This window comes from Pipistrellus hanaki, assembly GCF_964339955.1.
Source record: "Pipistrellus hanaki genome assembly, chromosome: 15".
NCBI classification, from domain to species: domain Eukaryota; kingdom Metazoa; phylum Chordata; class Mammalia; order Chiroptera; family Vespertilionidae; genus Pipistrellus; species Pipistrellus hanaki.
The window spans coordinates 28,091,325-28,110,622 of NC_140517.1; the positions used below are offsets into that span (position 1 = coordinate 28,091,325).

At 42.7% G+C, this 19,298-nt stretch overlaps 1 protein-coding gene and 1 pseudogene across 2 annotated transcripts in view; one reads left to right on the forward strand and one right to left on the reverse strand.

The window, feature by feature from the left end:
- TDRD12 (tudor domain containing 12) overlaps positions 1 to 19,298 on the forward strand; it is a 114,241-nt gene that overhangs the window by 60,424 nt on the left and 34,519 nt on the right. The window contains exons 12-14 of the mRNA XM_084905689.1: positions 13,256 to 13,336; positions 16,486 to 16,546; positions 17,147 to 17,254. Of these exons, the coding sequence (XP_084761815.1) occupies positions 13,256 to 13,336; positions 16,486 to 16,546; positions 17,147 to 17,254 (250 nt within the window). The remainder of the gene's footprint in view (positions 1 to 13,255; positions 13,337 to 16,485; positions 16,547 to 17,146; positions 17,255 to 19,298) is intronic.
- Positions 5,841 to 6,924, reverse strand: LOC311633297 (peroxisomal membrane protein PMP34-like; annotated as a pseudogene). Its single transcript has one exon. The product of its transcript is annotated as a peroxisomal membrane protein PMP34-like (transcript).

Sequence of the window (19,298 nt, forward strand, 5' to 3'; positions counted from 1 at the left end):
AACACAGCACTCAGGCTTTGACATCTTTGCCAATCCTTTTACAGTTGATGTCAACAATGTGCCCCATCACCTTCAGATGGAGATAATCGAGCTTCAGTCTGACAGTGGCCTGAAATCAAGGTTTCAGGATGTTGAAATTGAGGACTTCTACCCTCTACTGCCCCCTGACTCAATGCCAGAGCTCCGACTTCATGCTGCCCGTATTCTATCCATGTTCGGGAGCACCTATCTTTGTGAACAGATGTTTTCAATAATGAATCTGAACAAAAACAAGCACAGATCACGCATTACCGATGACAACCTCCATGCTGTTTTGCGGGTTGCTACAGCCCAAGAAATAAAACCGAACATTGACTCATTGATCCGGGGAAAACGGTGTCAGACATCTAGCCAGAAAACAAAACAATGAGCATTTTAGGTACATTCCAATATTACTGTTTTGCTTGATACCAATACTACTGTTTTGCTTGATAGCATGTGAGTTGGTTAACAGCACTGTTAAGGAAAAGATTGTTCCACTCATTTTAAATTCACATTTCTGGTTAACATTGTCAGTTTATGACTGTTCAGTAAACCATTCGGCCCGCAATTTAGGCTGGATTTTAGATTTTGGCCCCTTCTCTGATTGAGTTCGACACCCCTAATCTAGAGGATTTATCCAATGATATCAGTGGTGCATTAAAGTCCCCTACTATGATTGTATTGTTGTCGATCTCTTCCTTGATATCTTCTAGAAGTTTTTTGTTTTTTGTTTTTTTTTTTATAATGTATTTGGGTGCTACTGTATTGGGTGCATATATGTTTACCAGAGTTATATCCTCTTGTTATTATCAATCCCTTTAGTATTAGGAAGTGGCCTTCCTTATCTCTTGTTATGGCCTTCACTTTGAGGTCTATTTTGTCAGTTAGAAATATTACTACCCCAGATTTTTTTTTTTCATTTCCATTTGCCTGAATGATATTTTTCCATCCCTTCACTTTCAGTCTGTGTGACTCCCTTGTTCTGAGGTGGGTCTCTTGTAGGCAGTATGTGTGTGTGTGTGTGTGTGTGTGTGTGTGTGTGTGTGTGTGTATATATATATATATATATATATATATATATATATATAATGTTTTGTGCCTGGGTTCCTTCTTACCTTTTTATTTCTTCTTTTTACAGCAGTCCCTTTAGCATTTCTTGTATTGCTGGCTTGGTAGTGATAACCTCCCTTACCTTTTTTTTTTTTCTGTGAAGCTCCTTATTTCCCCTTCAATTTTGAATGATAGTCTTGGATAGAATATTGGATAGAATATTTTTTTATTCAATCCCCTGCTCTGTATCACTTTGTAAATTTTCTTCTTTTCTGGCCTGATGTGTCTGTTGAGAAATCCTTTGATAATCTAATGGGAGATCCCTTGTATGTAACTTTCTGTCTCTCTTTTGCAGCCTTTAAGATTCTCTCTTTGTCCTGAACATTAGCTATCATAATTATGACATGTTTTGGGTTATTTTTGGATATGTCTTGTTTGGGATTCTCTGTGGTTGTGTGACTTTTCTCCCCCACATCAGGGAGGTTTTTTTATATTATTTCTTCATTTAGGTTTTCTAACCCTTGTATCTCTTCCTATTGTTCTGGCACTCCTATTGTTTGTATGTTGCTTTGTGTTATGTTGTCCCATATCGCCCTTAGGCTCTCCTCCTGTCTTTTAATTGTTTTTTCCAATTTCAGTTCAGTTTGGGTGTGTTTTTGCTTCCCTGTCTTCTAATTCGTTAATTCAGTCCTCTGCTTCTGCTAGTCTACTGTTGAAACTTTCTATGGTGTTTATTTATTTATTTAAAAAAATTTTATTGATTTTTTTTGCAGAGGAATGGAGAGAGATAGAGAGCTAGAAACGTCAATGAGAGAGAAACATCAACCAGCTGCCTCTTGCACACCCCCTACCGGGGATGTTCCCGCAACTAACGTACATGCCCTGACCAGAATCGAACCTGGGACCTTTCAGTCCGCAGACTGACGCTCTACCACGAGCCAAACTGGCTTCGGCTCTATGGTGTTTTTTATTTTAGGTATATCACTCTTCATTTCTTCTTGATTCTTACAAAAGTCGTTGACTCTTTTCATCCATTTCTTCTTGATTCTTACATAAGTTATTGATTTTTTCATCCATCTGGTTTATGAACTATATAACCCTTATTCTGAATTCTTTTTTCTGACATATTGCATGCCTCTGTTTTACTTAGCTGCTTTTCTGACAATTCCTCCTTTTCTTTCTTTTGGGGGTTTCTTTGTCTACCCATTTTCTGTCTCACAGACTGATCTAAATGTCGAGTCATGCGAGGACTGTGCCTTGGGTGGCAGTGGCTCCTCGGGCTGTGGTCGCTCCTTGGGCAGTCACAGAAGCAGCTGCTCTTCAGTTGCCATCAGTTTTTCTAGTGGGTACTGTTCGCAGCAGTGGTGTCTCCTCTGGCTGGTGAGGGAGGCTGCTCGCACAGCTACTGTTCTTGGATGGGAGTGGGCTGATCACGAGGCTGCTGCTCCTCAGATGGGGGCGGGCTGTCTGTGGCTGCTGCTCCTTGGACGGGGTGGGTTGCTCATGTGGCTGTTGCTGCTCAGATGGGGGCGGACTGCTTACATGGCTACTGCTCCTTGGATTGAGTCTGGCTGCATGCTGCTGCTATTCCTCAGATGGGGTGGGTGAGGCTGCCACTTCTTGGACAGTGTCAGGTTGCTTGCAGGGCTGATGCTCTTCATACAGGTGTTGGCCCTCCTCAGACAGAGGATGGGCTACTTGCGCGGTTGCTGCTCCTTGGGCAGGAGTGAGTTGCATGTGTGGCTTCTGCTCCTCAAACGGGGGTGGGTTGCTCACCCAGTTGCTGCTCGTTGGACAGGTGCAAGGCTGCGTGTGGCTCCCGCTCCTTGGACGTAGGCGGTCTGCTGATGTGGCTGCTGCTCCTCGGACTGGGGTAGTCCTGTTCGGTAGCTGCTGCTCCTTGGGTGGGAGTTAGGTGCACATTTGGCTGATGCTCCTCATATGGTGCAATCTGCTTGCATGGCTGCTGCTCCTCAGGTGGGGGTTGGGCTGCTTGAGCCACTGCTGCTGCTTGGGTGGGAGTGAATTGCACATGTTGCTGCTGCTCCTTGGATGGTGATGGCCGCTCACCCAGGTGCTGCTCCTCAGATGGGAGCAGGCTGTGTGTGGTTGCTGCTCCTTGGACCAGAGCAGACTGTGCAGGGCTGCCACTCCTTGGACGTGGGCGGTCTGCTCGTGTGGCTGCTGCTCCTCTGACTGGGGTGGGCTGCTCAGGCGGCTGCTGCTCCTTGAATGGGGGCAGGCTGCTCGAAGCACTGCTATTCCTCATACAGGGCAGGCTGCTCACACAGCTGCTGCTCCTTGGATAGGGGCAGGCCATGTGAGGCTTCTGCTCTTAGGCTTGGAGCGGACTGCTCACAGAGCTGCTGCTCCTTGGACAGGAGCAGGCTGCTCATGTATCTGCTGCTTGCATGGTTGAGGTGCCCTTGGCAGCTGAGTCTCCTTTGCCAATTCGGGTGAAATGTTATTTGTTTCAGATGCTCATTCTATTTGCTCCGGGACAAGGCTTGGGACATGTTCATCTGTTATGCTGCCATTTTGTCTCTCCCCAATCTTCTTTCGAAAGTATTCAATTAAAAAAAAAAAAAAAAGATTGGCCCAGGAAATTTTAGTTAAACATATATAAATTTAAGTCAAAACTGGTTTGGCTCAGTGGATAGAGTGTCGGTCTGTGGACTGAAAAGTCCCAGGTTCAATTTCGGTCAATGGCATGTACATTGGTTGTGGGCACATCTCCAGTAGGGGGTGTGCAGGAGGCAGCTGGTCAATGATTCTCTCTCCTCTCATTGATGTTTCTAGCTCTCTATCCCTCTCTCTTCCTCTCTGTGAAAAATCAATAAAATATATATATTTAAAAACATATGTAAATTTAAAAGAAAAATGTTGTAATAACTGGTTAGCACAACTGACCAAAAACGTGGTGGATCTAGAATCTCCTGTTACCTTGTCAGACAAAGTTGGTCCCATAAGGCAGATTTAATGAAGTTGCCTTGATGTAAAGGATGACAAATGTGGGCCAGATGACATTATTGGGTGGTGGAAAGCAAAGGATGGTGTTTAAAAAAAAATAAATCTTTATTGTTCAGATTATTACAATTGTTCCTCCTTTTTCCCTCCATAGCTCCCCTCCACCGGGTTTCTACTCCACCCTATGCCCTTTCTGCACCTCCCACTGTCCTCATTGATAAGTATAGAATTTTTGTTTAGTCTCTTCCCACACCCCCCACTCCCCTTTTCCCTGAGAATCATCAGTACACTCCCTTCTATACCTCTGATTCTTTAAAAAAAATATATTTTATTGATTTTTTACAGAGAGGAAGGGAGAGAGATAGAGAGCTAGAGACGTCGATGAGAGAGAAACATCAACCAGCTGCCTCCTGCACACCCACGACCAGGGATGCGCCCACAACCAATGTACATGCCCTTGACCGGAATCGAACCTGGGACCTTTCAGTCTGCAGACCAATGCTCTACCACTGAGTCAAACCGGTTTCGTCTCTATACCTCTGATTCTATTATATTCCAGTTAATACTGTTCATCAGGTTTTTTAATTCCCTTGGTTTCTAGATTCATTTGTTGATAGTTACGTATTTGTTGTTCATAATTTTTATCTTTATCTTCTTCCTCTTCTTAAAGAATACTTTTCAGCATTTCATATAATTCTGGTTTGGTGGTGGTGAACTCCTTTAGTTTTTTTATTTTTTATTTGTGAAGCTCTTTATCTGCCCTTCAATTGTGAAAGATAGCTTTGCTGGGTAGAGTAATCTTGGTTGTAGGTTCTTGCTATTCATCACTTTGAATATTTCTTACCATTCCTGTCTGGCCTGCATAGTTTTTGTTGAGAAATCAGCTGACAATCGTATGGGTGCTCCTTTATAGGTAACTGTTTTTCTCTTGCTGCTTTTAATATTCTCTCTTTGTCTTTTGCTCTTGGAATTTTAATTATGATGTGTCTTGGTGAGGATTCCTTTTGTTTGGGGTTCTGTGCACTTCCTGGACTTGTAAGTCTAATTCTTTCGCCAGGTGGGGGAAGTTTTTTGTCACTATTTTTTCTAATAGGTTTTCAGTATCTTGTTCTCTCTCTTCTTCTGGGACCCCCATAATTCTGATGTTGGTTCGCTTGAAGTTGTCCCAGAGGCTTCTTACACTGTCTTCAACTTTCTGGATTCTCTTCCCTTCTTGCCTCTGCAGAGGAGTGTCCTTTGCCTCTTTGTATTCCAAATCTTTGATTGTTTCTTGCGATCTTCTGGTCTGTTTTTAGGTCTCTGTATAATATTTTTTATTTCAGTCAGTGTATGCTTAATTTCTAGTTGATCCCTTTTCATATCCTCATTGGTCTCCTTTAGTTTATCAGCCTTTTCTATGAGATTCTTGAAAAACCTTATAACTGTGGGGTTTTTTTCTTTCTTTATTAATAGTTCATTAAGAAAACTAATCAATCCACAAACTTTTAATTTTAGGTTTTCAATAATGCTTTCTCTTCATATGACCACCAGTCCAACCTCCCCCACAAAATTCAACCAATCATCATAAAAATAAGTTGGCTGCCAAAACCAGTTTGGCTCAGTAGATAGAGCCTCGGTCTGCGGACTGAAAGGTCCCGGGTTTGATTCTGGTCAAGGCCACATACCTTGGTTGCAGGCACATCCCCAGTGGGGGGTGTGCAAGAGGCAACCGGTCAATGTTTCCTTCTCATCGATGTTTCTAACTCTCTATCCCTCTAAATTCCTCTCTTTGTAAAATCAACAAAATATATTTTTTAAAAAATTAAGTTGGCTATTCTCTATGTTTACCCTTAAATATTTTTAAAGCCAACGAGGGTAAAAATTCACGGTGGAAAGGGCAAAAGTAAAAAAAAAGAATCACTTCTCCTCGCACAGAAAGAAACTCCCATCTTGAGCACAATCCTCACTCTGCAGGGTAAGGTGTCTCAATGCTTGGGTCCCCTCTTCAGTCCCATCACTGTGAAGGTAGCAGCCACCAGTTTCTCATACACAAGGAACATGAGAGCAGCAGTGAGGACTGTCTGTAGCAGTTTGGCTTCAAGTCCTTTGTAGAGTCCTATTATTCCAAATCTCCTTACTCGCTGGTGAAGAAGGTAGAGAACATTGTGAAGACTCCCCAATGTTCTGTTTCTGGGTTGAGTCTGTGACATCCAAACCTCAGAATTGACTGTACTGTCTGCATGAGGTAGGTAACGGTGGTGGCAATCGCTTTGGCTACTGCACCAATGATGAACGCATCCAATGAAGAAAGCATGTTTCGTTTCTTTGAAGTTGCCGTTTTAAACCTTCATAGAACGTGAACTGGATGGCAGGATTGAAAACCAGCAGCAAGAAGGGAAATGTGCCATTCCATAAAGACAAGATTCCTTCATCTCGAATGATCTGCTGAAAAGCATCAATAATACCTTCGTAGTTGGTTGGTACAATGCCTTCATTTCTGAATTTTGCCCCTTGCAGCTTTAGTCTGGTGTTTACCACCCAGAGTGGAGTTGTCAGCAACACATTCACACTCCTGCAACAAATCCAACCACCAGATCTTTTCCAGTAGTAGAATGTTAACCTTTGACTCAGACTGTTTTGAGGTTATTAAAAGTGTAGAAATAGACAAAATTGGAGCAGCAGAGACTGGAGATAACTAGAAACCACCCTTGATATGGGGCCAGGAGGCCTTCTTCCTTAATGATCTCCAGGAGCACCATGTGTGTAGTTTTGGACTTTCTTTTCTCATCAACTTGAAGTCGAAGTCGAGCTGTATCCAAAGGAAAAAACACTGATTGCTGTAATGCTGCCCATGGCTCCGGCCACCCCGTGAACCAAGCTTTCGTAGGACAGCATGGAAGCCATTGGTGCGGTTCTCTCAGACTTAGCCACACTTTACCGCAGGAACAAGGCCAGGCGATAACTGTGGTTTTGAACTCTATATCCATTCTTTTGCTTTCCTCCATTTCCTTCATTTGTGGCCTGCCTCTTTGTCTGCATTTTAGCTGCTTCCCTGAGTATATGGAGTAGCTTTGCATGCTAGGTGTCTTAGCAGGGTCCAGTAGCTCAGCATCGCCAATTACATGAGCTGGACAGACTTGGTGCAGCCCTTTATGGGCAGTGTGTGTGCAGTCTTATTGTATCGGGTCTAGTAATAATTAATGTCGTTTTCCAACATTCGTTTAAAATCTTGCTTGGCGTTGAATTGTATTGACATAACCTTCAAACACGTGGTATCTACAGAACGTGTGAAGTGCAATTAACAAGTTTTGCTTGAAAAAGTTTGTGTTTGGTTTGGTTTTTGTTGCAAAACTAGGGCTAAGAAGATGGCGGATGAAGAGCATATTCGGCACTGCATGCTTTATGAGTTCCAATTAGGAAGAAAAGCAAGTGAGGCTGCAAAAAACATCTGTAGTGCTCTTGGTCAAGATGCAGTTAGCGCCAGAAAATGCAAGCATTGGTTTGAGAAATTTCGCGAGGGAAATTTTTCGTTAGATGACAAGAGTGGTCGAGGCCGTGTGTCCAATTTTGATCAAGAAGCTCTTCAAGCTCTTTGGTGCAAAATCCTCAAATTACCCAACAAGAGCTTGCGACAACTTTAAATTGTTCACAAAAAACAATTTCCAATCAATTGTGTGCACTTGGCAAAATCCAAAAGTTTGGGAAATGGGTTCCTCATGAGTTGACCGACAACAACCGTAATCAAAGAGTCACAATTTGCAGTTCGCTCCTCTCTTGTCAAAACCGTTTTCCGTTTTTAGAGCAAATTGTTACCGGAGATGAAAAATGGGTGCTGTATGTTAATTTGAAAAGGCGGCCTCAATGGTTGGACAAAAATGAGGCTCCGCAGCCCACGCCAAAACCTGACTTGCATGCGAAAAAAGTGATGTTGTGTGTTTGGTGGAATTTTAAAGGAATTCTTCATTATGAACCTTTACCATCTAACCAAACCATTACAAGTGCAGTGTATAGTGCCCAATTGGAAAGGTTAGCCCAAGCTTTAAGAGAAAAAGAACCCGCGCTGATTAATCGGAAGGGCGTAATTCTTCACCACGATAACGCACGACCGCATACTGCAAGAATCACTGCTGAAAAACTGCGCCAGTTGGAATGGGAAGTTCTCCCTCAACCTGCATATTCTCCTGATATTGCCCCTTCCGATTACCATTTGTTTCGTTCTTTGCAAAACTTTCTTCTTGGAAAAAAATTTAATAATGAAGAATGCATTGACTGAATTTTTTGCATCAAAATCACAAGAATTTTACAACAGAGGGATTAAAATGCTTCCTGAGCATTGGGCACAAGTAATAGAAAACAACGGCAACTATATTGTTGATTAAATTTTGTTGTATTGTTTAAATAAATTCGATTTAAAAAAGTATTCGAAAACGACATTAATTATTACTAGACCTAATAGTTAAGCTTTGCTTGTTGTTGGTATCACTGGGGAGGGTTGATCTCCAAGCCAATTGGCTGTGAGGATCAGCAATGTCTCAGCTAGAGGGCTTCTGTGCTCAGCTTGGATGGGGTGGAGTCTCGGGGTGGCGCAGACAAGCTTTGTTTCCTATTAGCCCCGCCCTAGAGAGACCTGTTTGCTGAGTCCCGAAACAATGGCTGCTGGCCGCACGTCTCTTGAGAGAAGGCTGCTCTCGAGTTTTGCCTGCTGCCTGACAGTCAGTTACTTCCTGGACCAGAGCTGGCTGTCAGTGCCGTTGGGAGGTTTTATTTTTCTCCCAGATGAGAAGGCTAGCCACTGGGAGGGCTTCTGTGCTCCGCTTGGATGGAGTGGAGTCTCGGGGTGGCGCAGATAAGCTTTGGTTTCCCGTCAGTCCCTCCCTAAGAGGGCCCTGTTCATCAAGTCCCGCAGATATGGCACCTCTGAGAGGGTTTTGCCCGCTGCCTGACAGTCCAATTTCTTTTTGACTGGAGCTGGCTATCAGTGCAATAGGGATTTTTTTTCCCTCCCGAACAAGCAAGCTAGTCGTGTGTTAGCTGCCCGCCCTCTCCACGTGCCGTGTGTAAGCCCGCAGCGTATTTAGCCAGCCGCCCTTTCCGCATGCACAGATTACACCTCCTCAGCTCTTGAGGCTCAATGTCTTTTCTCTTCCCTTAGTGGTTGGTAGAGCTTCCACTCAGCCAGCCTCTGGTGGTCAGGGTGATGTCTGCTCTGTTTTCCAGTTGTAATTTTAAAATTGTTGTGGTAGGCTACATTTAGGTGTTTACCTTATGCTGCCATCTTGGTTTCCCCAGTTTGTTATTTTCTTGAAGATGAGAATCAAAGACTTTTGACTATAACCTTATCCTTACTAAAACAAAACAAAACAAAACAAAACATTATTTTCAGAAAGAGTATATATGCTAACAAAATGTATATTTTTGATAATAATGAAGTTGTAGAAAGGATGTAATATACCACTTCATGGATAGTGTAAGACCTTAAAATAGTATGATTTCATTTCTCTCTACCTGGACTTTATGCTAGTGTTGTTATATACGTTATACGTTTGTTATAAATGCTAGACTCTATAGTCATTTGTATTGAAAGTATCTTTCAGAGAGATTTAAATAAATAATAAGAAAATAATGTCTTATATTAAAGGCCCTTGGCTGTCATGCCTTAATGCCATCACGACCAAACAAGCAATGGCTCTCATGGCGGGTGGGGTGGGGCGTGAGCTACCAGCAGTGGAGAACTATGAGAAGTGGAGACCAATGAGTGGCGGAGGGCGGGAGCTAGCTACTAGCGGCAATGGGTGGGGCAGCCGGCTGAGACAAGCGGAAATGAGCTACTCATGCTCATGCATGATTTCATACTTTTCACTTTTTTTTTTGAGATCCAGATTTCTATCTGGTATCATTTACTTTCTACCTGAAGGACTTTCTTTACTATTTCTTATATTGTGGGTCTTCTGGTGATGAAATTTTTTATCTTTTGTATATCAGGAAAATTATTTTAGCTTATTTTTAAAAAATATATATTTTATTGATTTTTTACAGAGAGGAAGGAAGAGAGATAGAGAGCCAGAAATGTCAATAAGAGAGAATCATCGACCGGCTGCCCCCCTGCACAGCCCCCATCGGGGACGTGCCTGCAACCAATGTACATGCCCCTGACCGGAATCGAACCCGGGACCTTTCAGTCCGCAGACCGACACTCTACCACTGAGCCAAACGGGTTTCGGCTTAGCTTATTTTTTTTAATAAATATATTCACTATGTATAGAATTCTAGGTTGACAATCCTTTTTTACCTATATTTTAAAGATGTTGCCCACATTCTGTCCCTTATATTGTTCCCAATGCAAAATATATTGTGATCTTTTTCCTGTGACTGCTTTTAAGATTTCTCCTTATTTATGGTTTGAACAATTTAAATATATAATAAAAAGCTAATATGCAAATTGACTGGACTCTATGATGCGCACTGATCACCAGAGGCAGACGCTCAATGCAGGAGCTGCCCCCTGGTGGTCATTGTTCCCACAGGGGGAGCATTGCTCAGCCAGAAGCTGGGCTCGCGGCCTGCGAATGCAAAGGCAGTGGAGGGAGCCTCTCCCACCTCTGCAGCTGCACTAAGGACAGCTGACTGCTGGCTTAGGTCTGCTCCCTGCCGTCAGTCAGATTCCCCTGAGGGCTCCTGGACTGCGAGAGGGCACAGGCCAGGCTGTTGGATGTTCCAAGTACAGTGGGCCTCTAGTATACCAATATATATTTTAATTGACTACAGAGAGGAAAGGAGGAGAGGGAAATAGAAACATCAATGATGAGAGAGAATCATTGATTGGAAGCCTCCTACATGCCCTACACTGGGGATTGAGCCCACAACCTGGGCATGTGCCTTGACTGGGAATCAAATCATGATATCCTGGTTCCTAGGTTGACCCCCAACCACTGAGCAACACAGGCTGGACTGGTTTAAGCAATTTAGTTATTATATGCCTTGGTGTTTTTTCTGTCATGTTTTTTGTTCTTAGAGTTCTTTATTTGTAGGTTTGTGTCTTTTATCAAATTTAGGGAGTATTCAACAGCTGTTCTACAAATATTTTTTCTGCACCCATCTTTTTTTGAGACCGATGAGACAAATATTGATATTATCCAAAAGGTCCCTGAGGCTCTGATCATTTTTTCAAAAAAAATTTTGGTTGTTATTCTTGTTAATAATTCTTAATTGACTATTTTGTCATCTTTATTCTGCTATTGAGTCTACCAAAGATGTTTTTATTTTATGTTTTTTATCTAAAATTTTCATGGTTTTTTTTTTTTTTTTAAATATATTTTATTGATTTTGTACAGAGAGGAAGGGAGAGAGATAGAGAGTTAGAAACATCGATGAGAGAGAGTCACCGATCAGCTGCCTCTTGCACACCCCCTACTGGGGATATGCCCACAACCAAGGTACATGCCCTTGACCGGAATCGAACCCGGGACCCTTCAGTCCCCAAGCCAACGCTCTATCCATTGAGCCAAACCGGTCTCGGCTAAAATTTTCATGTTTTTATAGTTTGTTTGCTGAATGCTTTTATTATCCTGTTCAAGAGTGCTCACCTTTCCTTTTCTTAAGGAACATGGTTGTAATCATTGCTTCATAATTCCCACTTCTGATCATTTAGAGGTTGGCACCTGTTGATTATATTTTCCGATGACAATTGATCTGATTTTCCTGGTTCTTTGCATGTTGAGTAATTTTTATTATATTCTGGAATTTTGAATATTATGATGTAATGCTCTGGTTTCTGTGAAAATACTCTGTAGAATATTAATTTTTCTGTAGTTCTTGTTCATTTTTTTTTTCCAGCAGGGAGTCAACCACTCCCTTCGGTTCAAACCTCAATTCTGTCTTTCTTTCTGTGGGTTGTGATTGCAATGTTGGCTCAATCTCCAAGTCTTTGATTTGCTACTTTGGGTCTCTTCTGAATATGCTCAACTTGGAGTGAGCTTGGGATGTGTTTTGGGTCATTAACAATAATAGGGAATACCCTCTTCCCTCTGGCTTTCTTCTTTTTCCAGGATTTTTCTCACATCCACTTTTTCCTTGTTGCTCCCTCTCCCTGTTCCTCTGACCAGGTAGATGTTCCTCTCCCTGTTCCTCTGACCAGGTAGACCCTTGGAAAAACTGCCATGTGCTTCTGTGTGATTGGCACCACCTGTGGAGAAAAACGGCAATAGAAATGAGAGAGAGAGAGAGAGAGAGAGAGAGAGAGAGAGAGAGAGAGAGAGAGAAGAGCTTGCCCTCATAGTCTTTAGACCATATAGTACCTGTTTCCTAGGGACCCGCAGGTTGAGAACTGCTAGCCGGATTGCCTAAGACCATCGGAAACACAGATATTTACATTACGATTCATTAACAGTAGCAAAATTACAGTTATGTAGTAGCAACGAAAATAATTTTATGGTTGGGGGTCATCAAAACATGAGGAACTGTATTAAAGGGTCGCAGCATTAGAAAGGTTGAGAACCACTGCTCTAGAGGGAGGGGGAGGCTTTCCTCAGGGTTCCGGTCACCATACTGCTGCAGCTCTGTGGATCAGAGAGAAAAAGGGAGTCCATAGGGATTCCCAGCTTCTTCTTGAAAGCTCCTCTTCCCCATTCTTTGTCTTGAGGTTTCTCTTGAGATTTTTATATCTATATCCTCTACACCCATTATCAGCAAACTGCGGCACTTTGGTTCCTTGAGTATGGCTCTTCCACAAAATACCAGGGGTTGGGCGAGTCTGTTTTGAAGAAGTGGCGTTAGAAGAAGTTTAAGTTTAAGAGATTTGGCTCTCAAAAGAAATTTCAATCGTTGTACTGTTAATATTTGGCTCTGTTGATTAAGGAGTTTGCCAACCACTGTTCTACACCGTTCCAGGTATTCCTCAGTTTTAACACCAAGCTATAGTGGAAGGTAAAAATTTAGGAAACTTTCCATGATTGTGGTTGTTTTTCATGTTTTGATGTCTCACCCCTATAGTTTTGTATTTTATCCAGAGTTCCTAGTGGTGATCAGTAGGAGAGGGGCTGTGGTGTGCTCACTCCCTCTTGGCAGGCACCAGAACTGTCAAATGGTGTTTATATTTGAGGGGCTCAGCTCCAGTCCCATATAAACTTACCTACATAGATCGACTTGTTCCTCAGTGGTACTTTTTAAATTTTCTCCCAGGAAATAAAGATATTTTCAGGATTGGATTTATAAATTTTAATAAATGTTTTTTTGTTTCTAGTGCTTTATGTCAGAAGTCAAATGAAAAACCACTCAGATTGGCTGAGAAGAAAGAGTACAATGAGAAGAATGGCTGTGTAAAGTATGAATTTTTTTCTTGGCCTAAATTTCTTATTGAAATAATTATGATAAAATTACAAGCAGAAAGAATTTACATATGACTTTATTATAAATTTCAAATCTTTGTTCTCATTTAAAAAATATATATACAGTGGCTTTCTTAGGCTTTGAAGTTAATTTTTTTATATATAAGGTAGATTTTTCTGTTTAAAGTTCTCTCCCACTATAAATATACATTTCCTATCTCCCCTTCTTGAATTTCTTTGGTGAAGTGAACAATTTTATGAAACAAATTAGCTGTAGTTAATCTTTTGGGGCTGTTGATTTTATATGGGTTGGTGTTTGCTTCTTTCCGGTTTTGTTATGTTAAATAGGTTATCACTGGTTCAAGAAACTGTTTAATTATTTGCAGTGTGGAACTGGGGGATCTTTTTATCTTTGTCCTGCCATATTCACAAAGTATTTACTTACAAGTTGTTTATAGTAGAGTAGTAACTTCATTTTATACTTGTTTAACACACAAAATATTTTCATACCTACTTTTAAGATTTCTTACAGTACCAGCCTAAAAACACTCTCACAGCCCTGGCCAGTGTGGCTTAGTTGGTAGGAGGGTATCTTGTACACCTAAAGACCACAGGTTTGAATCCCAGTCTGGACACATTCCCAGGTTGCAGGTTCGTCCCCGATCAGGATACATATGGGAGGCAACCAATCTATATTGATGTTTCTCTCTTTCCCTCCCTCTCTCTCTAAAATCAATGCAAAAATAAAATTAAACCACTCTTATATTTCAAATACTGTGGCTGCTCTAAAACTACCAGAGTGACAAAGAGTTTAAGATAGTTCAAAAATGGGTATAAGTCATGCTGTTCACTAATTATCTTGAGATGACAGGGCAGAAGGTGTTGACTGTGGAAGTCCTTCAGGCTCCCCAGCTTCCCAGAGGCCACCCTGTGGGCTACAACATTGTCTCATGCAGCAGAAGCTCCTCAGAGTGTTTCAAAGCCAGGAGCTCTGAAGGCAGCCATGGAGCCCGCAGATCTGGAGTAGCACCTGCATTGATATCCTCCTCACTATCACCTGAAAGCTGTGGTGTCACAGTGGGTGCTTTCCTTGGAACAAAACACCTTGCATTATCCATATCACTCATTTCTTTCTTTTATTGTATTACTTAGTAAATGACCTCTGAGATTGCTCCATTGAGATATATTTTTGTACTAGAGACCCGATGCATGAAATTCGTGCACAGGGGGCGTCTACTCAACCCAGCCTGCACCCTCTCCAATCTGGGAACCCTTGGGGGATGTCCTGATCCTGGGGATCAGGCCTAAACCTGCAGTCGGACATCCCTCTCACCACTGGCTCCTAATCGCTCACCTTCCTGCCTGCCTGCCTGGTCACCCCTTATTGCTCCCTCTGCCAGCTTGGTTGCCCCCACCCGCTCCCCTTTACTGGACTGGTCACCCCTAACTGCCCCACCTGCTGGCCTGGTCACCCCCAACTACCCCTTGTCGCCCCCAATTGTCCCCCCCCCACCAGCCTAGTCCCCCCTCACTGCCTCCCCTGCCAGCCTAATCACCCCCAACTTCCCCCCCTGCCAGCCTGGTTGCCCCCAATTGCAACCCCCCTGCTGGCCTGGTTGCCCCTAACTGCCCTCCCTTGCTGACCTGGTCGCCTCCAACTGCCCCCCCCCCCCCCCAACCAGCCTGGTCACCCCTCACAGCCTGCTGTTCAGTCATTTGGTCATCCCTCACTAACCTCCATGCCGACCTGGTCATAGGCAGCCATCTTGTGAGGATATGAGAGTCAATTTGCATATTACCTCTTTGTCATATAGGATTAGAAGGTTATATCTTACCTCCTGCTTGACTGAGTGCCCTTTACTTAGAACCCACTGATTATACTTTGTCAGTCCACTGTGGGTTCCAGGGAGGTTGGAGGTGTTCAATTAAACAGCAAAGAAGGAAGGAGATGGTGGATATTTTAGAAACTGTGATGACCTGGGGATCACACACTCTTTCTCCTTGTTTAAAGCAGGTGGCCTGGGATTGGCAGTTCTGTGTCTACAGCCTGAGGCCCAGGGTGGGGCTGGGGGAAGTATGGGACTGCCTTGACCACAATGGCCTTTGTATCACAGTGAAGAGGCAAAACAGAACAAGTACCAAGTTTCCCCGAAAATAAGACAGTGTCTTATATTAATTTTTGCTCCCAAAGATGCGCTAGGTCTTATTTTCAAGGGATGTTTTATTTTTCCATGAAGAAGAATACAGTATGCATTTATTGTTAAATGAAAATAAAGAAAATTTATTATCTGTATACGGTACGGTAGTACGGTAGTTGTCAACACAAACCAGACAAACTGTGAATCCTACAGTATCAAGAATTTACTCATTTATTCAATGACAATCATGTCATCTTCTGGAACATCATCATAACAATCCAATTCCTGAATTTCTTGGTGAATTTCTTGTGACTCCATTTCTTTCAGAATCAGTGGACCAAATCTCTCATGTTTAGCCTGCGGGGGGCCTTATTTTTTGGGGGATGCCTTATATTTCACTCAGAAGGAAACCTGTAAGTAGGTCTTATTTTCGGAGGATGTCTTATTTTCGGGGAAACACAGTAGTCAAGCGACAATCGCAACTGAACAGATGACTGAACAGGCTGCATGGGGTGAACAGGCTGCATGGGGCGATCAGGCTGGCAGGGGGGATTAGTGAGGAGTGACCATACAACTGAGCAGCAGGTTGCGTGGGGCGACCTGGCTGGTGGCGGGGTAGAGGGGTCAGTGAGGTGCGACCAGGCTGGCAGAGGAGGCAGTGAGAGATGACCAGGCTGGCTGGGAGGGGCAGTTGGGGGTGACCTGGCTGGCAGGGGAAGGAAGTTGGGGATGACCAGGCCAGCAGTGGGGGGAGTTAGGGGTGATCAGGCAGGAAGGCATGTGAGCAGTTAGGTCCCAGATTGTGAGAGGGATGTCCGAATGCCGGTTTAGGCCTTATCCTGCCTAAACTGGTAGTCGGACATCCCCCAAGGGGTCCTGGATTAGAGAGGGAGCAGACTGGGCTGAGAGAAATCCCCTCATGCATGAATTTCATTCACTGGCCTCTAGTAACTCAAGAAAAAAATACAGTTTTTTCCCTTCATATTGTCTTTTTAACTATTTTACAGATTATTGCAGTTTCTAAATCCTGATCCTTTGAGAGCTGATGGAATTTCTGATCTGCAACAGGTATTACAACTTTAAAACAAAAAGTGAAAAAAGAAAGAAAACTTTATTCTTTAAATTCCCCTTCTTCCTCTTTCTATTGTAAATTGAGATTAGAAGAGAAACCCCTTCAATTGGAGACTTTATCTAAAGACATTCTTTTAGAAATTGTCTAGTGAATCAGTGCTTTAAAGAAATCGTTCTTTTCAGGATTGGGGATACTAGAAGATCTTTCATTTTGGTAGTTTTGGTGGTTTTAAAAAAAAAAAATATATATATATATTATTGATTTTTCACAGAGAGGAAGAGAGAGGGATAGAGAGTTAGAAACATCAATCTGAGAGAATCATTGATCAGCTGCCTCTTGCACACCCCCTACTGGGGATGTGCCCACAACCAAGGTACATGCCCTTGACCGAAATTGAACCCGGGACCTTTCAATCCGCAGGCCGACGCTCTATCCACTGAGCCAAACTGGTCCTGGCGAGTTTTGGTGGTTTTTGATAAGCATATACACCTAGGTTTTCACATTGAAATCAAACTCGTGTCTTTTCTCGTGTCCATAAAGTTCTTGGTGTTCTGTGCTGATGCCATGGGGCAGACTGTCTGTCGTGTGTGTCCTAGTTGCAGAAGCTGAAGGCGGGTGCACAGCAGGCCTCTGCAGTGCTCCGGAACAAGATTGAGCCTTGCTTGTCCATTGACACGGCGCCGCTCTCGGCAGACCTGAAAAAGGTAACCGGGCTCCTGAAACTGAACTCGAGGAGGAGTACCGACCTGCCCGAAGGTGGAAGGATTTTTAATAAACACTTCTACTGAACTTGCATTTGTATAATTTCTTTGCTTTTGAAATTCTCTTTTAAGCTTCTATTACTAATTTCTTATTTATTCTTAAGTCCAGGCTAACTTCTTACAGGTGACTAATTCTTTTATGGAGAAACCATGTGTAACTGTAAGTGCTTTTCTGAAATACGTTTTCAAAAGTGCCAGTGGAAAGGGACTTGGCAGAAATGAGTTGCCAGGATGATTATGATATACTTCTTAGCGAAGTTGCTTTATAGACCTTGGTTTTACATAGTAAATTGTTCATACATGTTTATCTACTTTCTTCTTGGCAAAAAAAAAAGTTTTAAAATATTTTTTAAAGGGCTAAAACCCCAAGGGTGACTAGAATGAGAGCAAAGTCTTCAGTGGATAAGAGTTTTCCACAGCTGCAGAGAGTGACTGACACCCCTGAGGGAGGAGTGACGTGGTGGGTCGGGAGCTTCCCCACCCTGTTTCTTAAACAGCCAGAGCCAGTTGCTCAGGAAGGAGAAGGAAGGGTCCTTGTGGAGAAACTGAATAGCCCTAGAGAATGACCTTTAGGTGATGCTGTTTGGAATTCTCCCACTAAAAACACCTGCTTGCTGCCCCGAGTTCCCACAGTGATGTGACTCGCACATTGTGCTGAGCTTTGCCCTGCCCACAGGTGAGCATCAGGGATGGTTAGATGTTTGAGGAAAGCCCTCACCCAAGGGAAAAAAGTAAGACCCAAGCAAACTGAAGAAAATAAATAATGTAGAGAATAGCAGAAAACATCAGAAAATAAATATCCTTAATAAGGTAATATTGTATGTATTTGACAATTACATAGCACCCCACACTTTTTATAGAAAAGGAACAGAGAATAAAAAAAATAGGTTCTTAGAAACTCATACTATTGTAGAAATAAAAATCAATAGTTGATTTAAGAGATAAAAGCTAATAAACAGAAAGTAGAACAAAAGACAAAGAGATGGAAATAGGAAGGAAAAGAGAAATTGAGTGTCAACTAGAGGTCCAATATCTGCAATGAAATTTCCAGAAAGAAAGGGGGGAAGAGAGCAGAAAATTCTAACATCACACATGAATAATTTCTAGACTCAATGGATATGACTCTCTGAGTTAAGGGAGTTTACCTACCACAGGCCCAGTACAGCTGAGGAACAAGATAGTAGACGTTGTTGCGAAGCATCTAAACTGAAGGGATTCAGAGACCATGAAGGATTCCAGGGAGAAGAAACTGGTCCCACACACAGGATCAGGAATCAGAATGGCTTCAGGCTTCACCGTAACACCAGAGGAGCACTGACTTCAAAATTCTAATAAGTTATTTCTAACCTAGAGGCCTATCAACGAAGTGTGAGGGTAGAATGGAGAAATTTTCAGATGTGCAAAGTCTCAAAGTTACTTCCTCTGCACCCTTTGTCAAGAAGCTACTGAAATATGTTTACCAACACAAGAAAGTAAAGAAGACCGTGTGCTGCAGACAAAGGGGGATGGTGCAAGGCGACCCCAGGATGGCAGTAGCACACCAGGTGCAGAGCGGAGTCAGCCCTGATTGCAGTGGGGCTCAGGGCCTGGGAGCAGGACTTCCTGGAGATAATGGTGCTGATGAGATCAGCCTTTTGGAAAATAGTATCAATGTGGCTGGAGAACTTGGGGCATTTGGGAGGTTTTAGTAGCAGTCATATAGAAAATAAGCAAATAAAGGCATGTTTTTAAAAAGATTTACCAGTGAAGTTGATGCACCGGCAGATTTAGACAAGAAGCCACATCCTTATGCTGGAGAGTGTTAAGCACCTGGATGGTCAATTGGATTCTTTAATTTGGAGCCTAGAAAAGCAAGAATCTTCTAGCAGGACTTAGGCGCTAGAAAAGATTCAACGGGAAATGCCAGATTGAGCAGTGCATACTGTTATTGGGATAAATGAGCAATGGATGGGTTTTCATTAGTTTACTTTATTGTGGTTTTTGATTA